The sequence below is a fragment of the Gobio gobio genome (genome assembly GCF_949357685.1).
Source record: "Gobio gobio genome assembly, chromosome: 5".
Classification (NCBI taxonomy): Eukaryota; Metazoa; Chordata; class Actinopteri; order Cypriniformes; family Gobionidae; genus Gobio; species Gobio gobio.
Genome location: NC_137101.1, coordinates 47,566,385 through 47,583,381, shown reverse-complemented (window position 1 = coordinate 47,583,381; position 16,997 = coordinate 47,566,385). Strand labels below are relative to the sequence as shown.

Genomic DNA, 16,997 nt, shown 5'->3' with positions numbered 1-16,997 from the left:
GTAAGGTTGCATATCATGATATAGTGATTTCAGATCATGCTTCTCTCTCATTCTCTTTAACCCTCTCGAGTCCGCCGTTGCGCCGGCGTGATTGGCTTGCTTTTTTTTAATCAGTGCCAAAGAGACTCAAATAACTCTGTCGTTTTCTATCATTCAGGCAAGTGTTATACATCATTATAATCTGTTAAGTTTCTATTTTTTGTGTACAGTCACAATAAAAACAAATTGTTGTGCTTTTTGCAAAATAAAGAAATCAAACATGATGCGCGATCTGCAGCCTCTCTGTCAAAGACATTCATTCTGATTGTCTTCAGAAAATGACCTCTAGCTTAGTGAATACTTGTCTCACAAACATGAGGCATATGTCTAAAGAAACGCTGAAATGTCCTCCATTCTCCTCATGAAGACTCACGACTAAACAACATCCCTTTTAGTTCATAAGTGTGCAGATGAGTAGAAATATTGATAGATTTTCATATGTCTGTGTCAAATTTCTATACAGAGAAGTGTTATTTCAATCTGTTGTGTTTTCAGTTCATACTGGCAGCCGGAGGGCGTTCCGTGCACATGTAGTCCATATATAGCACGCATGAAGAAGATACCATGTGACATTCTCTCTGACATAAACAGCTTCCAGAAATTGCTCTAACATGCAGATAGACACGTCTGAAGATAATAAACACACAATCGCGACAATATATGGCTTATTTGTGTTATTTAAACCATGTTGGCTTGGCTATTTATAACGTTTGACTTGTGATATAAAGTTTGGAGTAAAAACATGGTTTTAATCTCATTAATTGTTGTGTTTTGATACATTGGTGTAATAAATCATAAATTATGGTTTAATATATCATAAATTGTTGTGGCAGATAATACAGATAATATGTTTTAAGTTATCTGGTCTACCTTTATGAAACTCTGCACTGTGCCCAAGCAGAATTTCCCTGTAGATCTGAAAATTCAGCTTTTGTCCCCGTTATGATTGAATCACAGGACCGGATACCAGTAATTTGCCAAAAGATCTCTTTTTATTATTTTATATATCAGACATAGTTGAGACATTAAAAAGTTATTGTCTCATGCCAGCTGTATGTTTCTCCATTCCTCCATTTCTCTCCCCTCTCCCTTCTTCATCCTCTCTTCGTCCCTCGTCCATCTCTCATCTCGTCTCGTCTCTCCTCTGAGTCTCTTATCTGAGGCTGGACACTCAATTTGAATATTATATATACTACTAACAGAGGATCTCACTAGGAAGAGACTTCCATAGAAGGAAGAGAAACATGCGTCCTATGTTTAAAATAGAGCGTATACATCATGCTTACATCAGTTGCACAATCCACTTTCCTTATAAAGAATCAGTTGACAATACATCAGGAACAGATGCATGCTACTGTGTGCATCAGTGGAAACATGTTCTATAAGAGTGCACATTCCTGTAACAAATATAGCTCATCCAAGTCTCTCCTTGGGACACAATGTTCAACACAGTCTGACTTTACATTGTACATTATACAAATAATTATGAAAAATAATACAACATAATAATACTAAATAAAAATAACATTAAACAATAAAATTTCGATCTTCATTCCCCTTGGGGACATTCAAGTTAACTTACTAACTAACTAACTAAGCAAAAACTCACTTCATTTTTATTTCCCCCCCAGCAATTTTTACTTATCTAGTAAATTAATCTTGATTTAAGAATTTTAAATATTTGGACTGGAAACAAGAAAAAAAAACAAATAAGAAGAGCATTTTTTGCAGTGTAGTCAAATCTTTTGATGATTTAAAATATAATAGGCCTTTGTTGACTACATTCCAAATAAAAGAAACTACAAAAAAATATATTTCCTTTGCTCTGTTGCTCTCTGTCACATAGGCCTACCTGAAGCTCATTCATTATGCAGCTCATTAATGCGGGCTATTATGTCCTTTGTTATCTCTGGAGCTATCTCATCATTATTCATTAGATATCATTCATTATGCAGCTCATTAATGTGGGCTATTATGTCCTTTGTTATCTCAGGTGCTATCTCATCATTATTCATTAGATATCACGCCTCCTTGCATATTGGCTTTGTGAAGAGAAACTGTCTTACAATTTTAAATCAGTGTATTGTTTTATGTGAATGAGTAGGCTCAAAGATTCTCACACCAGTATAAAGAAAAAACTCTATGGAAATACAAGATGGAGTCAAAAGTCTTGTGAACACATATCTATTGTGTGTTTTGAGGCCTTAATTTTAAAACAAAGTTTTTGTTTTTTCAAAAACCGTGCATAAACATTTTTCTCTCAAAAATACAAGCATGTACATTCATGTTGCTCACATATTCTGGTAGCCCAGTTTGTGCTGAATACAGTGTAATTACACTTTGCCATTAATGTATTTATAAGCAACTGAAAAAAAACACAGATGTAAGAGCATGTAAAAACTTCTAAAGGGCCCCAAAAGAGCTCAGACTCCAGAGGGTTAAATCTAGCTAACTTGCCTCATTTTGACAGGATATGGAAACTGGACCCACAGTTTTTAAAGGAACCACAGTTTTGCAATTTTATAAGAAAACTAAATATTTTTTTCTTTGAGATGAATGATTGTTACATTCCATGTGTTTTTTTGTATGGTTCGGGGGGGGGGGGGGGGGGGCTTGTTGTCTTTTCCATTGTTCTTGTTTTGCTTTATCTAGGGAATCACAGCAGACGAACGCTATACTATTGTCACTACGCAAGGAGGAGGGACGTTCGACGTAACGAGTGACGTCGACCAATCAGCGGACGTGCCGGCATGATAAGAGGCCCCATTTCTTGTGAATGGGCAGTGAGGGGATTCATACGAACTCTCACTCATTTGTCTTCTCTGTGACTATCAAGTACCCTGATCATATGTTGCAGTTTGTGCATAGTTATTGCCGAGTTAACACTCCTTTGAGGTTTGTTCATTATCATGTTAGTGACACACTAGTTGCGTCTGAGAGTGTTTGTCGCTGTCGCTGTCCCTCGCAGGTGTTTGAGATCAACGTGAATCAGTACGTGTATGAGGCCTAGGCATGTTAACCATCCGGTAGAGTTGATTCCCTTTGTTAAGCTTTAGTTGCCTGTTTATTTAGTTCTATTTAGGTAGATAGTTTTCTTATTGTTATTTAGTTAGAAAGGGAGATCGCCCTCAGTTGTAATCTTGTATTGTATTTAGCGTAGTTTATTTTGAGCGTCGTATACGCTGAAGATCTCGGTTTTGTTTCTACATTTTTCTTTCGTTAGTTAGTATTAGAGGTTTGGGTTAGTAATGATTGGGGTTTTGTTTTGATTGTTTCATTGATTTGGGCGACTCTCTTGTTATCATTGTTTCAGTTCTTCTACCTTTTCTTATATATGTTATCTGTTTTGGTAACTTATTATTTTATGGAAATAAACCTTTTCAATGCTGTTAATTCAGTCTGTTGATTCTATTTGCTGCCTGCACACCTCAACAGTTGCATCTCACAGAAGTGTTGCGTCATCATCCCTTTAACATCTCCTAAGCACGTAACAATGATCTTCCTGGAATGTCCCCCTCAATATTGTGGGAAAACATGAAAGCTTATATCAGGGGTTGTATTATTTCTTTTAAGGCTGCTAGAAAGAAAAGAAAAAGGGCTGAGTTGGCAGATCTGGAACAACAAATTAATAGATTGGATAAAGAAAATGCGGTGTTCCCATCCATGGAGATCTATAAGAAGATCCTTTTATTAAGGTTTAAATACAATCAGATTCTCTCGGATCGTATAACTAGGGGATATTTATTTACACAACACATTTTTTTTTTAATTTGATGAAAAATCTCATAAATTATTGACTAGACAAATTAAGAAAGTGGAAAGTGATCATACTATAAGCAAAGTTAAGTCAGAAAAAGGTGTTATATTAACATCTCATAAGGACATTAATAGAAGATTCAAACAATTATATGAGGAATTATACTCCTCTAGGGCCTTAATCAATGACCTGGCTGTAAAAAAACTTCTTGGATAGTTGTGACCTCCCTACTCTAGTTCAGAAAGATCTTGACTTCCTCAATGCTGAACTTTCATTCTCAAAAATACGAGATACAATTGGGTCAATGAAGTGTGGAAAGGCCCCTGGCCCTGATGGGTACCCTAGTGAATTCTACAAATAATTCTGTGATCTTTTTTCACCTTATTTATTTAGTATACCCATGCGAATACTGTGGGCATTTTGCCTCCTACTTTAAATGAGGCCACCATAACAGTATTACTGAAAAGGTTAAAGATTACAATAAGCAAAATTTCATTATATACTGATGATATCCTGTTATATATTACTAAACCCCAGTTTACTATTGAAAGAATTTTAGAAATCCTCTCTCATTTTGATACATTCTCAGGGTACAGGATAAACTGGTCTAAGAGCGAATTAATGGCTATAAAAAGGTACGCGATCTTTCTGTTTCACAAAACTTTCCTTTTAAAATAACACAGCATAAATTTACTTATCTAGGAATTGAGGTTATGAAGGATTTCCAGTCACTATTCAAAGCTAACTTCTGAGCTGGATTCAATCATTATTCCTTTCTTGGGGGATTATAAAGCCCATAGAATAAGCAAAGCTCACCTTTGTAAACCCAAAGCTGTAGGTGGACTGGCACTCCCTAACTTCTCTCTTTATTATTATCTATATCACAGGAAAGTATTATATGAAAATAATAATGATATGAAAGTAACATGGCATATATTAAATAGATTAATCAGACAAGGAGCTACAAAGGCAATGTATCCTGAATATTTCAATGACAATAAATGTGTAATTCACAACATGAATGATATAGCTAATGGCTTCAATAGTTTTTTTGTAAATGTTGGTCCAGAGTTGGCGGCAAAAATTCACGATAAAGGAGCTTCTCAAAGAAATACAAGTATTGAAAAAAATCCATATTCTATTTTTCTAGCTGCAACAAATGTACAAGAGGTGACAAACATTCTTCTCAAGTCCAAAAGTAAGTTATCTAGAGATTGCCACGACATTGATATGGTATTAGTCAAAAGGGTAATCAACAACATAGCAACACCTTTAACTCATATCTGCAACTTATCTTTCCAGTCAGGTCAATTTCCCCAAAAAATGAAAATTGCCAAAGTAATACCTATATTTAAAAGTGAGAATACAGTACAGTTTTACAAATTATCGACCAATTTCCCTACTGCCTCAGTTTTCGAAAATTCTTGAAAAACTCTTCGATTCACGTCTTGAAAAGTTTCTTGATAAGCATCAAATAATTGATGAAGGGCAATATGGTTTCAGGACAAAAATAACAACTTCTATGGCAATAGTTGATGCAATAGAGGACATAATACGTGCATTTGATGAAAAGAAAAATGCCGTGGGTATTTTTATTGATTTGAAGAAAGCTTTTGACACAATTAATCATGCATTCTTATTTGAAAAATTAGAACAGTACGGTATCAGAGGGGTCGCTGGGAACTGGTTAAGAAGCTATCTTATAGAAAGAGTTCAGTTTGTACAAATGGGAACGTATACATCTAATAAACTTGGCATTGTTTGTGGTGTCCCCCAGGGCTCAGTACTGGGGCCAAAGTTGTTCAATTTATACATAAACGATATTTTTAAGGTTTCCCAGTTACTAAAACTTATACTTTTCACAGATTACACCAATATATTTTACAACCCCAAATCAGAAAAAGTTGGGACAGTATGGAAAACGCAAATAAAAAAAAAGAAGTGATTTTTGAGTGAGTAAGTGAGTAAATTTACTTTGACTTGTATTTCATTGCAGACAATATGAACACAAAATATTTCATGTTTTGTCTGGTCAACTTCATGTCATTTGTAAATATGCATCCTTTCCTGTCATTCAGACCTGCAACACATTTAAAAAAAAGTTGGGACAGGAGCAATTTAGGGCTAGTAATGAGGTAAAATGGTTAAATAATGATGTGATTTGAAACAGGTGATGTCAACAGGTGATTGTAATTATGATTTGGTACAAAAGCAGCATCCAAGAAAGGTCTAATCCTTTAGGAGCAAAGATGGGCAGAGGATCGCCAGTTTGCCAACAAATACGTGAGAAAATTATTGAAATGTTTAAAAACAATGTTCCTCAAAGAAAGATAGAAAGAAATTTGGATATTTCACATTCAACAGTGCATAACATAATTAAAAGATTCAAGGAATCTGGAGGAATTTCAGTGCGTAAAGGACAAGGGCGCAAGCCTAAGCTGAACAACCGTGATCTCCGATCCCTCAGGCGGCACTGCATCAAGAATCGTCATTCATCTATAAGCGATATCACCACATGGGCTCAGGACTACTTTGGCAAACCTTTGTCAAGTACCACAATACGTAGTTACATCCACAAATGCCAGTTAAAACTGTACTGTGCCAAAAGGAAGCCCTATGTTAACAGTGTCCAGAAGCGCCGTCGACTTCTCTGGGCTCGGAGGCATCTGGGATGGACCATCACACAGTGGAAACGTGTACTGTGGTCAGATGAATCAGTATTTCAGGTAGTTTTTGGGAGGAATGGACGCTGTGTGCTCCAGACCAAAGAAGAAAAGGATCATCCAGACTGTTACCAGCAACAAGTCCAAAAGCCAGGGTCTGTCATGGTATGGGGTTGTGTCAGTGCCCTTGGCAAAGGTAACTTGCACTTCTGTGAAGGCACCATTAATGCTGAAAAGTACATAGAGATTTTGGAGCATAATATGCTGCCTTCAAGAAGACATCTTTTCCAGGGACGTCCATGCATATTTCAACAGACAATGCAAAACCACATTCTGCACACATTACAAAGTCCTGGCTGCGGAGGAAGAGGGTACGGGTACTTGACTGGCCTGCCTGCAGTCCCGACCTGTCTCCAATAGAGAATGTGTGATGCATTTTGAAGTGCAAAATGCGACAACGAAGACCCCGTACTGTTGCCCACCTTAAGACTTGTTTGCAGGAAGAATGGGACAAAATTACACCTGAAACACTTCATCACTTGGTGTCTTCAGTCCCTAAACGTCTTTTAAGTGTTGTGAAAAGGAATGGCAACATTACAAAGTGGTAAATGCTTTACTGTCCCAACTTTTTTTGAAATGTGTTGCAGGTCTGAATGACAGGAAAGGATGCATATTTACAAATGACATGAAGTTGACCAGACAAAACATGAAATATTTTGTGTTCATATTGTCTGCAATGAAATACAAGTCAAAGTAAATTTAGAAATCACTTCTTTTTTTTATTTGCGTTTTCCATACTGTCCCAACTTTTTCTGATTTGGGGTTGTACAGTAGTTATAATTATAATGAACTTATAGGTACTGTAAATGAGGAGCTAGATAATATAAAGAAGTGGATGGATGCTAACAAATTGTCGCTTAATTTAAGTAAGACCAAAGTAATGATGTTTGGCAACCTAAAAATTAACTCAGAGTTACCAATTATGATTGAAGGTGTCCAAATCGAGAAAGTAAACGAGTATAAATTCTTGGGAGTTGTAATGGACAATAAATTATCATGGAAAGCCCACGTAAGACACATAAAAACTACAATTTCAAAATGCCTCTCAATAATAAATAAAGTAAAATATGATCTTGATCAAAATTCACTACGTACATTATACTGTTCCTTGGTACTCCCTTACCTCACATATTGTGTTGAGGTGTGGGGAAATACTTACCAATCCACAGTTAATCCAATAGTTATTTTACAGAAACGTGCTATGAGAATCATCCATAAAGTCGGTTTTCTTGAACACACTCATAATTTATTTCTTTACTCCAAGCTCTTAAAATTTCTTGACCTTGTAAAATATTACACACTAATCATTTTATTTAAAGCATTCAACAATTTATTACCATGTAATTTGCAAGGCTTGTTTACAATCAAAGAGAGAATTCATAATTTAAGAGGATATGGAGATTTTAAATTACCTAATGTCTGAACCACTCATAAAAGCTTTTGTGTGTCTATACGTGGTGTGAAACTTTGGAACAGTTTGGATATACACTGCAAACAATGCCAAAATATCAATATATTCAAGATGCAATACAAACACAAGGTCTGGTCACAATATATAGAGAGATTGTCTTAACATGATCTCAATATTCCATCCTGCAGTGCTGGTTTGTGCTTGTCATTTTTAGTTATTTCTTTTTTTTTTTTTTTTTTTACCATTGTTGGTATGTGCTGTCCTTACCAGTGTTGGTATCTGTAAAATTTCCTTACCATTGTTGGTATCTTATAGTTATTATTGCAATCTAATTATTAAGTTAGCAAAGATAAAACAGTTACTTTTCGTCCTCAAGTGTAATGATATGAAGTAATGGTCCAATGAAAAAAAAAAGGAAGCTTATTATATTATGTTATATGATTTATGAGAAATGGGGGTGGGATTAAAAAAGTTTTCTTCTTCCCACTCCTTTTTGGGAAAATGGGAAAATAACTTTGCACATTACATATAAGTCTTTTGTGGGGGGGTTTTTTGTGTGTTTTTTTTTTTGTTATTATTTTTATTTGTGGATTAACCGCACAAACTGTCCAAAAAAGATGTAAATTATGTTTCTTTGTGTTAAAATGTTCACTTGCCCAAAATAAATAAATAAATAATAATAATAATAAAAAATTATTGTGCTCTTCATACTATCATAATGTGATTAGATCACAACTTTACACACTCCACTTGGATCCAGATGGAAAGAGAAGCATGTATCCTGTATGATATTGGGGCGGTGATCTTGTCTCCTATAAAAATAGCTAAACTGGCCTATACTATTAATTGTATAATCCATAGTACTATTCGCATTTGGAAGCAGATTAAATAAAAATGTGTAATCTTTCCTTTTACCAATTGGAGGGAACCCCTCATTTACTCCTTCTACTATGGACTCTGCTTTCACAAAGTGGAGAGATTTGGGCATTCAAACTATTGGTGATCTATTTATTGATGGTTCTTTTGCTTCCTTTAGTCAGCGGATCCAAATGGAAAGAGAAGCATGTATCCTGTATGATATTGGGGCGGTGATCTTGTCTCCTATAAAAATAGCTAAGATGGCCTATTAGGGCTGTCATTTTTGAGAAAAATCTAATTTGAACGGATATCAAATATCAAGCAATGTATTCAAATATATTCGAAAATCTACGAGCGCCATCCCCAACCGAGAAAAAAACAAACAAAAAACACAACAACAACAACACTAACGGAGATTCAATCACAAATTTATTAACAGTCTGACAGTCTTTAAAGGGTTACTTCAGTGGTTTAGCATTAAGCTTTGTATTTAAACTATATATACGATTGGTATCATCACTCTGTCTCCTCTCCACCAATCAGCTGGTGTGTGGTGGGCGTACTGGCGCAATATGGCTGCCGTCGCATCATCCAGGTGGATGCTGCACATTGGTGGTGGTTGAGGAGATTCCCCCCTTCTATGTAAAGCGCTTTGAGTGCCTAGAAAAGCGCTATATAAATGTAACAAATTATTAATTATTATTATTAATTATACTGGGTCATTTATGTAGTAGAAATGTGAAATTATTTTTGAATTTGGTGCCTTCTAGACATGTGAATTAAAGACAACAACTCCCAGAATGCACTTGCTTCGCTGCCCTACGAGGCCACTCTGTACACCGTCGTTTTGATCTTCATAGTAATACAATAATTTTGTTCAGTTAGTGAATAAACACTACAATTATAAACTGAACGTGTCTTTTCAATAAAGTGTGAGTGAGCCGAACGAAAGTCACGGCACAGACGCAGCAGTGTCAGATTTCCTTCATCACGAAGAGCTCAGGTAACGTGAAGCGCCAGTCTGGCACGTTTTCAGATCGCATATGGAAGCTAAACTATACCAGGAATTCATTGAAAAGTTGAAACACTCACTTTGGTCTGCATCGCACCGTTATGATTGTCCGTTCGGCCGTCTGTGTCTTACATTCTGTGCGTGAGATCTCTCCCCTGTGGGCGGGTTGATAACATGCGGAACAGCTCCATCTAGTGGCTGTAGTCTTTAGCCTCTGGCCAAAAAATCCTCCGATGACGCAGGAATTTTTCCAGAAATAAAATGCATAATTCTCTCGTCTCAGGGGGATATGAGGGGGGAAAGTACCATCATTTGAATATACTACCAGGTTTCTACTGATACAAAGCCTAATGCTAAATCACTGAGGTTACCCTTTAACAGGACTCCATAGCCTGTCTGGAAAAACAAATTGTTAACTTAATGTTTGAAACAGCAGGTTATCAACTTAATCGATATGAAGTGCCACTATGCATAGCCAATCACAACACAAGGCTACATGGAAAAAAACAGTATCAGAACAGGCACAAACAATAACGTGACAACTTAAACAGCAGCAGGAGAACGGCCTATAGCCTAATTCATTTCTTTATATTGTTTGCTAGAAACACTAATCTATCAACTTGATCTGGAACAAGTGCGGCTCTTTTTTTGTTGACGATGTTCCCCGCGGTGGAGAACACCCGTTCGGAGCGCACAGACGTGCCTGGCACACACAGGTATTTGCGCGTCAATGTTGAGAGAAGTGGTTATCTTTAACGGTTACTTTACCATCTATGGTGTAGAACCCAAAATGTTTCCAGAAACTACTTTTAAGATGGGTTGGGGTCGTAATTGTCTGCTCAGGCTGGCCGTTCTGAGAGTTATCTTCCATTTTCAAAACAGACTGGCTATAATTCGCTTGATTTGGTCATGGGCCTATGCTAAAATACGTTTAGAGCGCCCTCTATTGGATGAGATGGCAAACAATAAAAAACAAACGGTCTAATCATAGACTGTAAAAAATGCGCTACATGGCACTTTAAAAACCGGATAGGTTATTTATAGTTCGATTACAGATAATTCACGTCATGTTTGAATGCATATTCGAATATCGAATAAAAAGTGACAGCCCTATGGCCTATACTATTAATTGTATAATCCATAGTACTATTCGCATTTGGAAGCAGAATCAAAATCAAAATTTGTAATCTTTCCTCTTACCAATTGGAGGGAACCCCTCATTTACTCCTTCTACTATGGACTCTGCTTTCACAAAGTGGAGAGAATTTGGCTTTCAAACTATTGGTGATCTATTTATTGATGGTTCTTTTGCCTCATTTAGTCAGCTGCAGGCACAATACGGTTTGCATAAAAACTATTTTTTTCCAATATTCGCAGCTCAGGGATTATGTCAGAAAGCATTTGCCTTGTCTGAATGAGGCTTCTTCTGCAAAGTTTGATGAGCTCTTAAATCTTGGGAATGGGGTTAGGCACTTGATCTCTCTACTGTATAACTCACTACTATCGACAACTTCACCTTCTACACAGAATAAAAGATCACAGTGGGAGCAGGAAGTAGGGGGGGATTAGTGACAAACTATGGGTTAATGCATTAGAGACTATTCATACATGCTCTGTTAATTCTGGGCACTGCCTTATTCAATTTAAGATTATTCATCAACACCATTACTCTAAAACAAAGCAGAATATATATATTTTTAGATGTTTCCCCAATATGTGATAAATGTCAGACAGAGGAAAACACTCTCCTGCATAGCTATGCTCTTTGCTCCAAGTTAATTCCATTCTGGACTAATATTTTTCAAATGCAGTCAGAAATGTTACATGTTGAATTAGAGCCTGATCCCACTTGTGGTGATATTATCTCAAATAACCTCACTTTTCAAAAATCGCAACAACAGTTCATGTCCTATGGGATTATTATTGCAAATAAACTAATACTAAAGTTCTGGAAGAACTTAAATTGTGGTTGGATGAAATGGTAAAGTTATTACATTTGGAAAGAATTTGTTTTTCTTTGTTAAACAAGCTGGATCAATTTGATAAAATTTGGTTTCCCCTTCTCCACTACCTTGATACCGTGGCTTGAGTAACTGTGTAACATTGATTGTCCCATTAATGTGATATAAGTCCCTAGGGTGGGTAGTATGGGGATTGTTCTGCTTTGTTGTTGTTTTTTATTGTATTATCTGTTTGTGTGTTTCTTTCTTATGTTTATAATGAGGAATCATAAAAGCTATGTACAATGTTTGTCGATTTGTTGGATTCCCTAATGAAAAGATTCTAAACACAAATATGTCTAAAGCCATTCTAGACATAGAAACAATATTTTTACTTTTTATCATGTAGAGAGGTCTGAACACAAGGGACATTTATAACACAACAACAATCACAAAAGTGTGTGTGTGTGTGTGTGTGTGTGTGTGTGTGTGTGTGTGTGTGTGTGTGTGTGTGTGTGTGTGTGTGTGTGTGTGTGTGTGTGTGAGTGCGCGTGTATGAGAGAGTGTGTGTGTGAGTGTGCGTATATGAGAGAGTGTGTGTGTGTGACAGAGAGAGAGAGTGTGTGTGTGTGTGTGTGTGTGTGTGTGTGACAGAGAGTGTGTGTGTGTGTGTGTGTGTGTGTGTGTGTGTGTGTGTGTGTGTGTGTGTGTGTAGACATACATTTGTGTACTCCTGCTGTAATCCTGATCTCTCCTCCATGACCCACACTAGAAAACACACACAGTGATAGTTAATCAGTGAACACACACACACACACACACACACACACACACACACACACACACACACACACACACACACACACACACACACACACACACACACACACACACACACACACACACACACACACACACACACACACACACACACACACACACACACTCCCTTTCTCTCTCTCTCTCTCTCTCTCTCACACACACACACACACACACACACTCCCTTCTCTCTCTCTCTCTCTCTCTCTCTCTCACACACACACACACACACACACACACACACTCCCTTTCTCTCTCTCTCTCTCTCTCTCTCTCTCTCTCTCTCTCTCTCTCACACACACACACACACACAAATATAGTCTTCCATTGAAAGAGATCAAAGGGATGTCTCTAGACAGAAGTGTCATAGAAACATGAGGTTGGGGTCGTTTGACTCGAGCAGAAACAGCGAATCACAAATTACCCTTTACTACTTCCTAGCCACGCCCTAGCAACCATTATCAGGCACCCTAGCAACCCGAACCCAAAGATGAATATCTTCTAATCTGAAAGTCATAGAAGGACTGCGGTTGGTTTATATCGTTCATACTGACAAGCAGCCTTTGGCGGATCATCATTGGCAGCTCCCAAGCCACTCCTTAGCAACCAAACAGAGTACCCTAGCAACCATTTAGCAAGAACCGTATCTCTGCATTAGAACGTCGTAGAAACATGGGGGTACAGAGTTGGGGGCTCTTTTGACTCATGTTAGCATACAGGACTTCCAACATGCTAGCAGTGACTAGTTACATGCTAATAGTGATTAGCTAAGTGTTAACTCAGGCTAAAAACTCCATAGTAACCATCTGTAACCATCTACCAACCACCTAGCAACACCATAGCAACCCCACAGAACTCCCTAGCAACTGCCTAGCAACCCCCCCAGAATACTTTAGCAACCACCTAGAATACCCTAGCAACCATCTAGTAACACCATAGCAACCACCCAGAACATGCTAGCAACACCCTAGCAACCACCCAGAATACCTTAGCAACCGCCTAGTAACCCCCCAGAACTCCCAAGCAACAGCCCAGAATACCTCAGCAACCACCCAGAACACCCTAGCAACTGTCCAGAACATCTAGCAACTGCCTAGCAACCACTAAGAATACCATAGCAACTGCCTAGCAATGCCCTAACAACCACCCAGAGCACCCTAGCAACCACCTAGCACCCACCCAGAATACCTTAGTAACCAACTAGTAACTGCCCAGAACACCCTATAAACCACCCACAATACCCTAGCAATGCCCTAGGAACCACCCGGAATACCTTAGCAACTGCCTAGTAATCACTCAGAACACCCTAGCAATAACCCAGAATACCTTAGTAACCAACTAGCAACTGTTCAGAACACCCTACCAACTGCCTAGCAACCATCCAGAATACCCTAGCAACTGCCTAGCAATGCCCTAGAATCCACCCAGAGCACATTGGCAACACCCTAGCAACCACCCAGGACCCCATAGCAACCACCCAGAATACCTTAGTAACCAACCAGCAACTGCCCAGAATACCCACACAACCGTCTAGCAATACCATAGCAACCACCCAGAACACCTTAGAAATGCCCTAGCAACAACCCAGAATAGTTTAGTTTAGTGTAGTTTATTTATTTATTTAACAGGGACCATGCACAACACAAATTTTGTGCCAGAGTTAGCTAAATAGCTCATTTGCATCTGTGGTCCCTGGGCAGGATGATGTTCAATACAATTACAGCATTCAATTACAATCCAAGAGAGAGGGGAAAAAAGGAGTAAATACACAAATAACAATATCATATATCATCACAAATGTTAAATCACATAAATAAAAAATAAAAAAATACACATATACATATATATATATACATACACACACACATATATACATACATATACACATATATATACACATACATACATACACAAAAAAAAATAAAAAAAATAATGATCAGATGATTGCTTTTTCTTAAACCATGGTTTTAGTTCTGTTTTAAAAGTACTAAATGATGTACACTCTCTAATATGAACAGGCAATGAGTTCCATCTTTCTGCTGCTCTATATGAGAACGCTGATTGTCCAAAGGTAGTTTTCTTAAATTTAACTGAACAATCGCCTCTAACGGATGCCCTGGTTTCCCTAAGGTTGTCTTTACAGAAAGTCATACAATGTTTAAGAGGTGGTGGCGCAAGATCAGGAATTAATTTATACATCAAACACATATCTGCAAAGAATAAAAAAACTATCAAACGTCAATCATTTATAATGTCTGATGATAAGGCAGTGATGATAACTCCTTGTTTTTTTTATTTAAAACTTTCAGTTTGTTTATAGAGAATATATAATGGCTTCAATGTTGTTACACTTGCTTGAGACCAGCTTGTAGCACAATAAGATAAATGCGGAAAAATCATTAGCGTTATACGTTAGCAACCACCCAGGACACCCTAGCAACCGCCCAGAATACCTTAGTAACCAACTGGCAACAGCCCAGAACACCTTAGCAACAGCCTAGCAACCACCCATAGCACCTTAGCAACCAACTAGCAACCACTCAGGACACCCTAGCAACCACCCAGAACACTCTAGCAACAAAAAAGGAAAATAGTGCACCTTTGATGATCTGTTTTGCTAGTTTGAAAATATACAACTTTTATATACACAAACAATATACACCTTTGAAAACAACCAAAGCAAATAAAAAACTGTAATAGTACATTTTTATCAAATTGAAGTGAATAATCCTTACATATTATTTGACGGACAGGTGCAGTTTTTATGGACTTCAACAACAGAGCAACTATTACTGCCATTATAATACTTGGATTAGCCAGAACATCTTTAATATAACTCAGATTGTGTTCGTCTGAAAGAAGAAAGTCATTTACACCTCGGATGACTTGAGGGAAAGTAAATCATGGGCTAATTTTCATTTTTGGGTGAACTATCCCTTTTAGGGCGCTTTCACACCTACCTTGTTTGGTCCGTATTTTCAGACTTTTCAGTTTGGTCCGAATCAAAATTGCAGGTGTGAAACCTTCCCCGTACCACGGTCCGGACCAAACTGACGAAATTTGGTCTGACGAAAAGAGGTAGTCTCGGTCCGGATCAAACTGAACAAAGGTTCGGTTTGTCTCTAGTGTGAAAGCATTTTCTGTATGGTTCGTACTTTCAGACCATTTACAGGAAGTTCCAGTTCATGTTTAAATATTATAACGTTATTTTAAAATTAAATCTAGGCTACATTGATTATGAAAAGTGAAAATATGCGCAATATGTCAGAAGACAGAAAGTCAGAAATAATTTTGAACAAAATTTTGTATGATTTTGCTTAGAAAGCATTTCTTTAATGGGAATTTCGTTTTGTATTAATTGTATCTTAATTTTAATCAACGTTTAATCAGATAATTGCCTGGATTTAATAAATAAGAAGCAAATAGTCTATAGCAGACAATAATGGCGGGAGCGATCACATGCTTTGCACATGAACTGGAGCGCATCTCAAATAAACCGAAAGTCAGCAGATACTCGTCTCACAAACATGAGAAATATGTGTATATAAAGCTTGAAATGTCCACTTTTAAACGTGACGAAAAGAAAATAGTCAAGCAATGCGCACTTGTCACAGACACGTCAGGTTCCACCCTCCACCAATCACAGCGCACTCCATCCCCAGAGTACTGATCACTATCACCTGCACCTCATCATGGCACTCATCACCAGCACTACAAGAAGCACACGCACACAGCACTCCACGTCCGGTCTCGTTCGCATATACTGCTACCTATGCTTACCTCAAGGACTCTACCAGCGATACTACCTGTCTCCAGCATGTATCCCTCCTTCCGTGTTTCCTGTCTGCTGTGTGGGTGTGTTCCTGTCCGTCCCTCTGTCCTCCAGCGATCTCCAGTCTCCAGAAACCTCCAGGCTCCAGCGTCATTCCACCTTCGATACTAAAGACAGTAACTCTCTCTCTCATATCACCTTCCTATCTACCATCAACCGGTTTACTCACCTGCTCCACTTCCCATGCTCTACTGTGGTCAATAAACTACCATTCCTGTTAACATCTGTGTCTGCCTCCTGTCTACTTGTAACAGAAGACCGGACCCCAACCGAGACCCAGTATGAGCCAACCGGATCCCTTCCAGGAATTGGTAGATGCGCTTCGGCGCACATTTCCTCCACAACCCACTCCAGTTACTGTTCATTCACCTGCACCAGCGAACACCAACCCATCTGTCAACAACCCTCCTTCACTACCTCCGTATGCTAGTCCCATGGCCAAACCGGCGCCCTACTCAGGATCGGCGGAGAATTGCAGCGGCTTCCTGCTGCAATGCACACTGGTCCTGGAGATGCAGCCGCACTTGTACCCGAGCGACACTTCAAAGATCGCCTTCATTATATCTCAGCTCTGCGGCAATGCATTAATGTGGGCCGATTCCATCT

At 38.1% G+C, this 16,997-nt stretch overlaps 1 protein-coding gene across 7 annotated transcripts in view; it reads right to left on the bottom strand.

The window, feature by feature from the left end:
* The window catches only part of LOC307126551 (NACHT, LRR and PYD domains-containing protein 12-like), a 156,921-nt gene that overhangs the window by 42,702 nt on the left and 97,222 nt on the right, over window positions 1-16,997 (bottom strand). For all 7 annotated transcript variants that reach the window (XM_079817139.1, XM_079817140.1, XM_079817141.1 and 4 more), the window contains one exon: window positions 12,462-12,508. In XM_079817139.1, coding sequence (XP_079673265.1) covers window positions 12,462-12,508 — 47 coding nt within the window. The remainder of the gene's footprint in view (window positions 1-12,461; window positions 12,509-16,997) is intronic.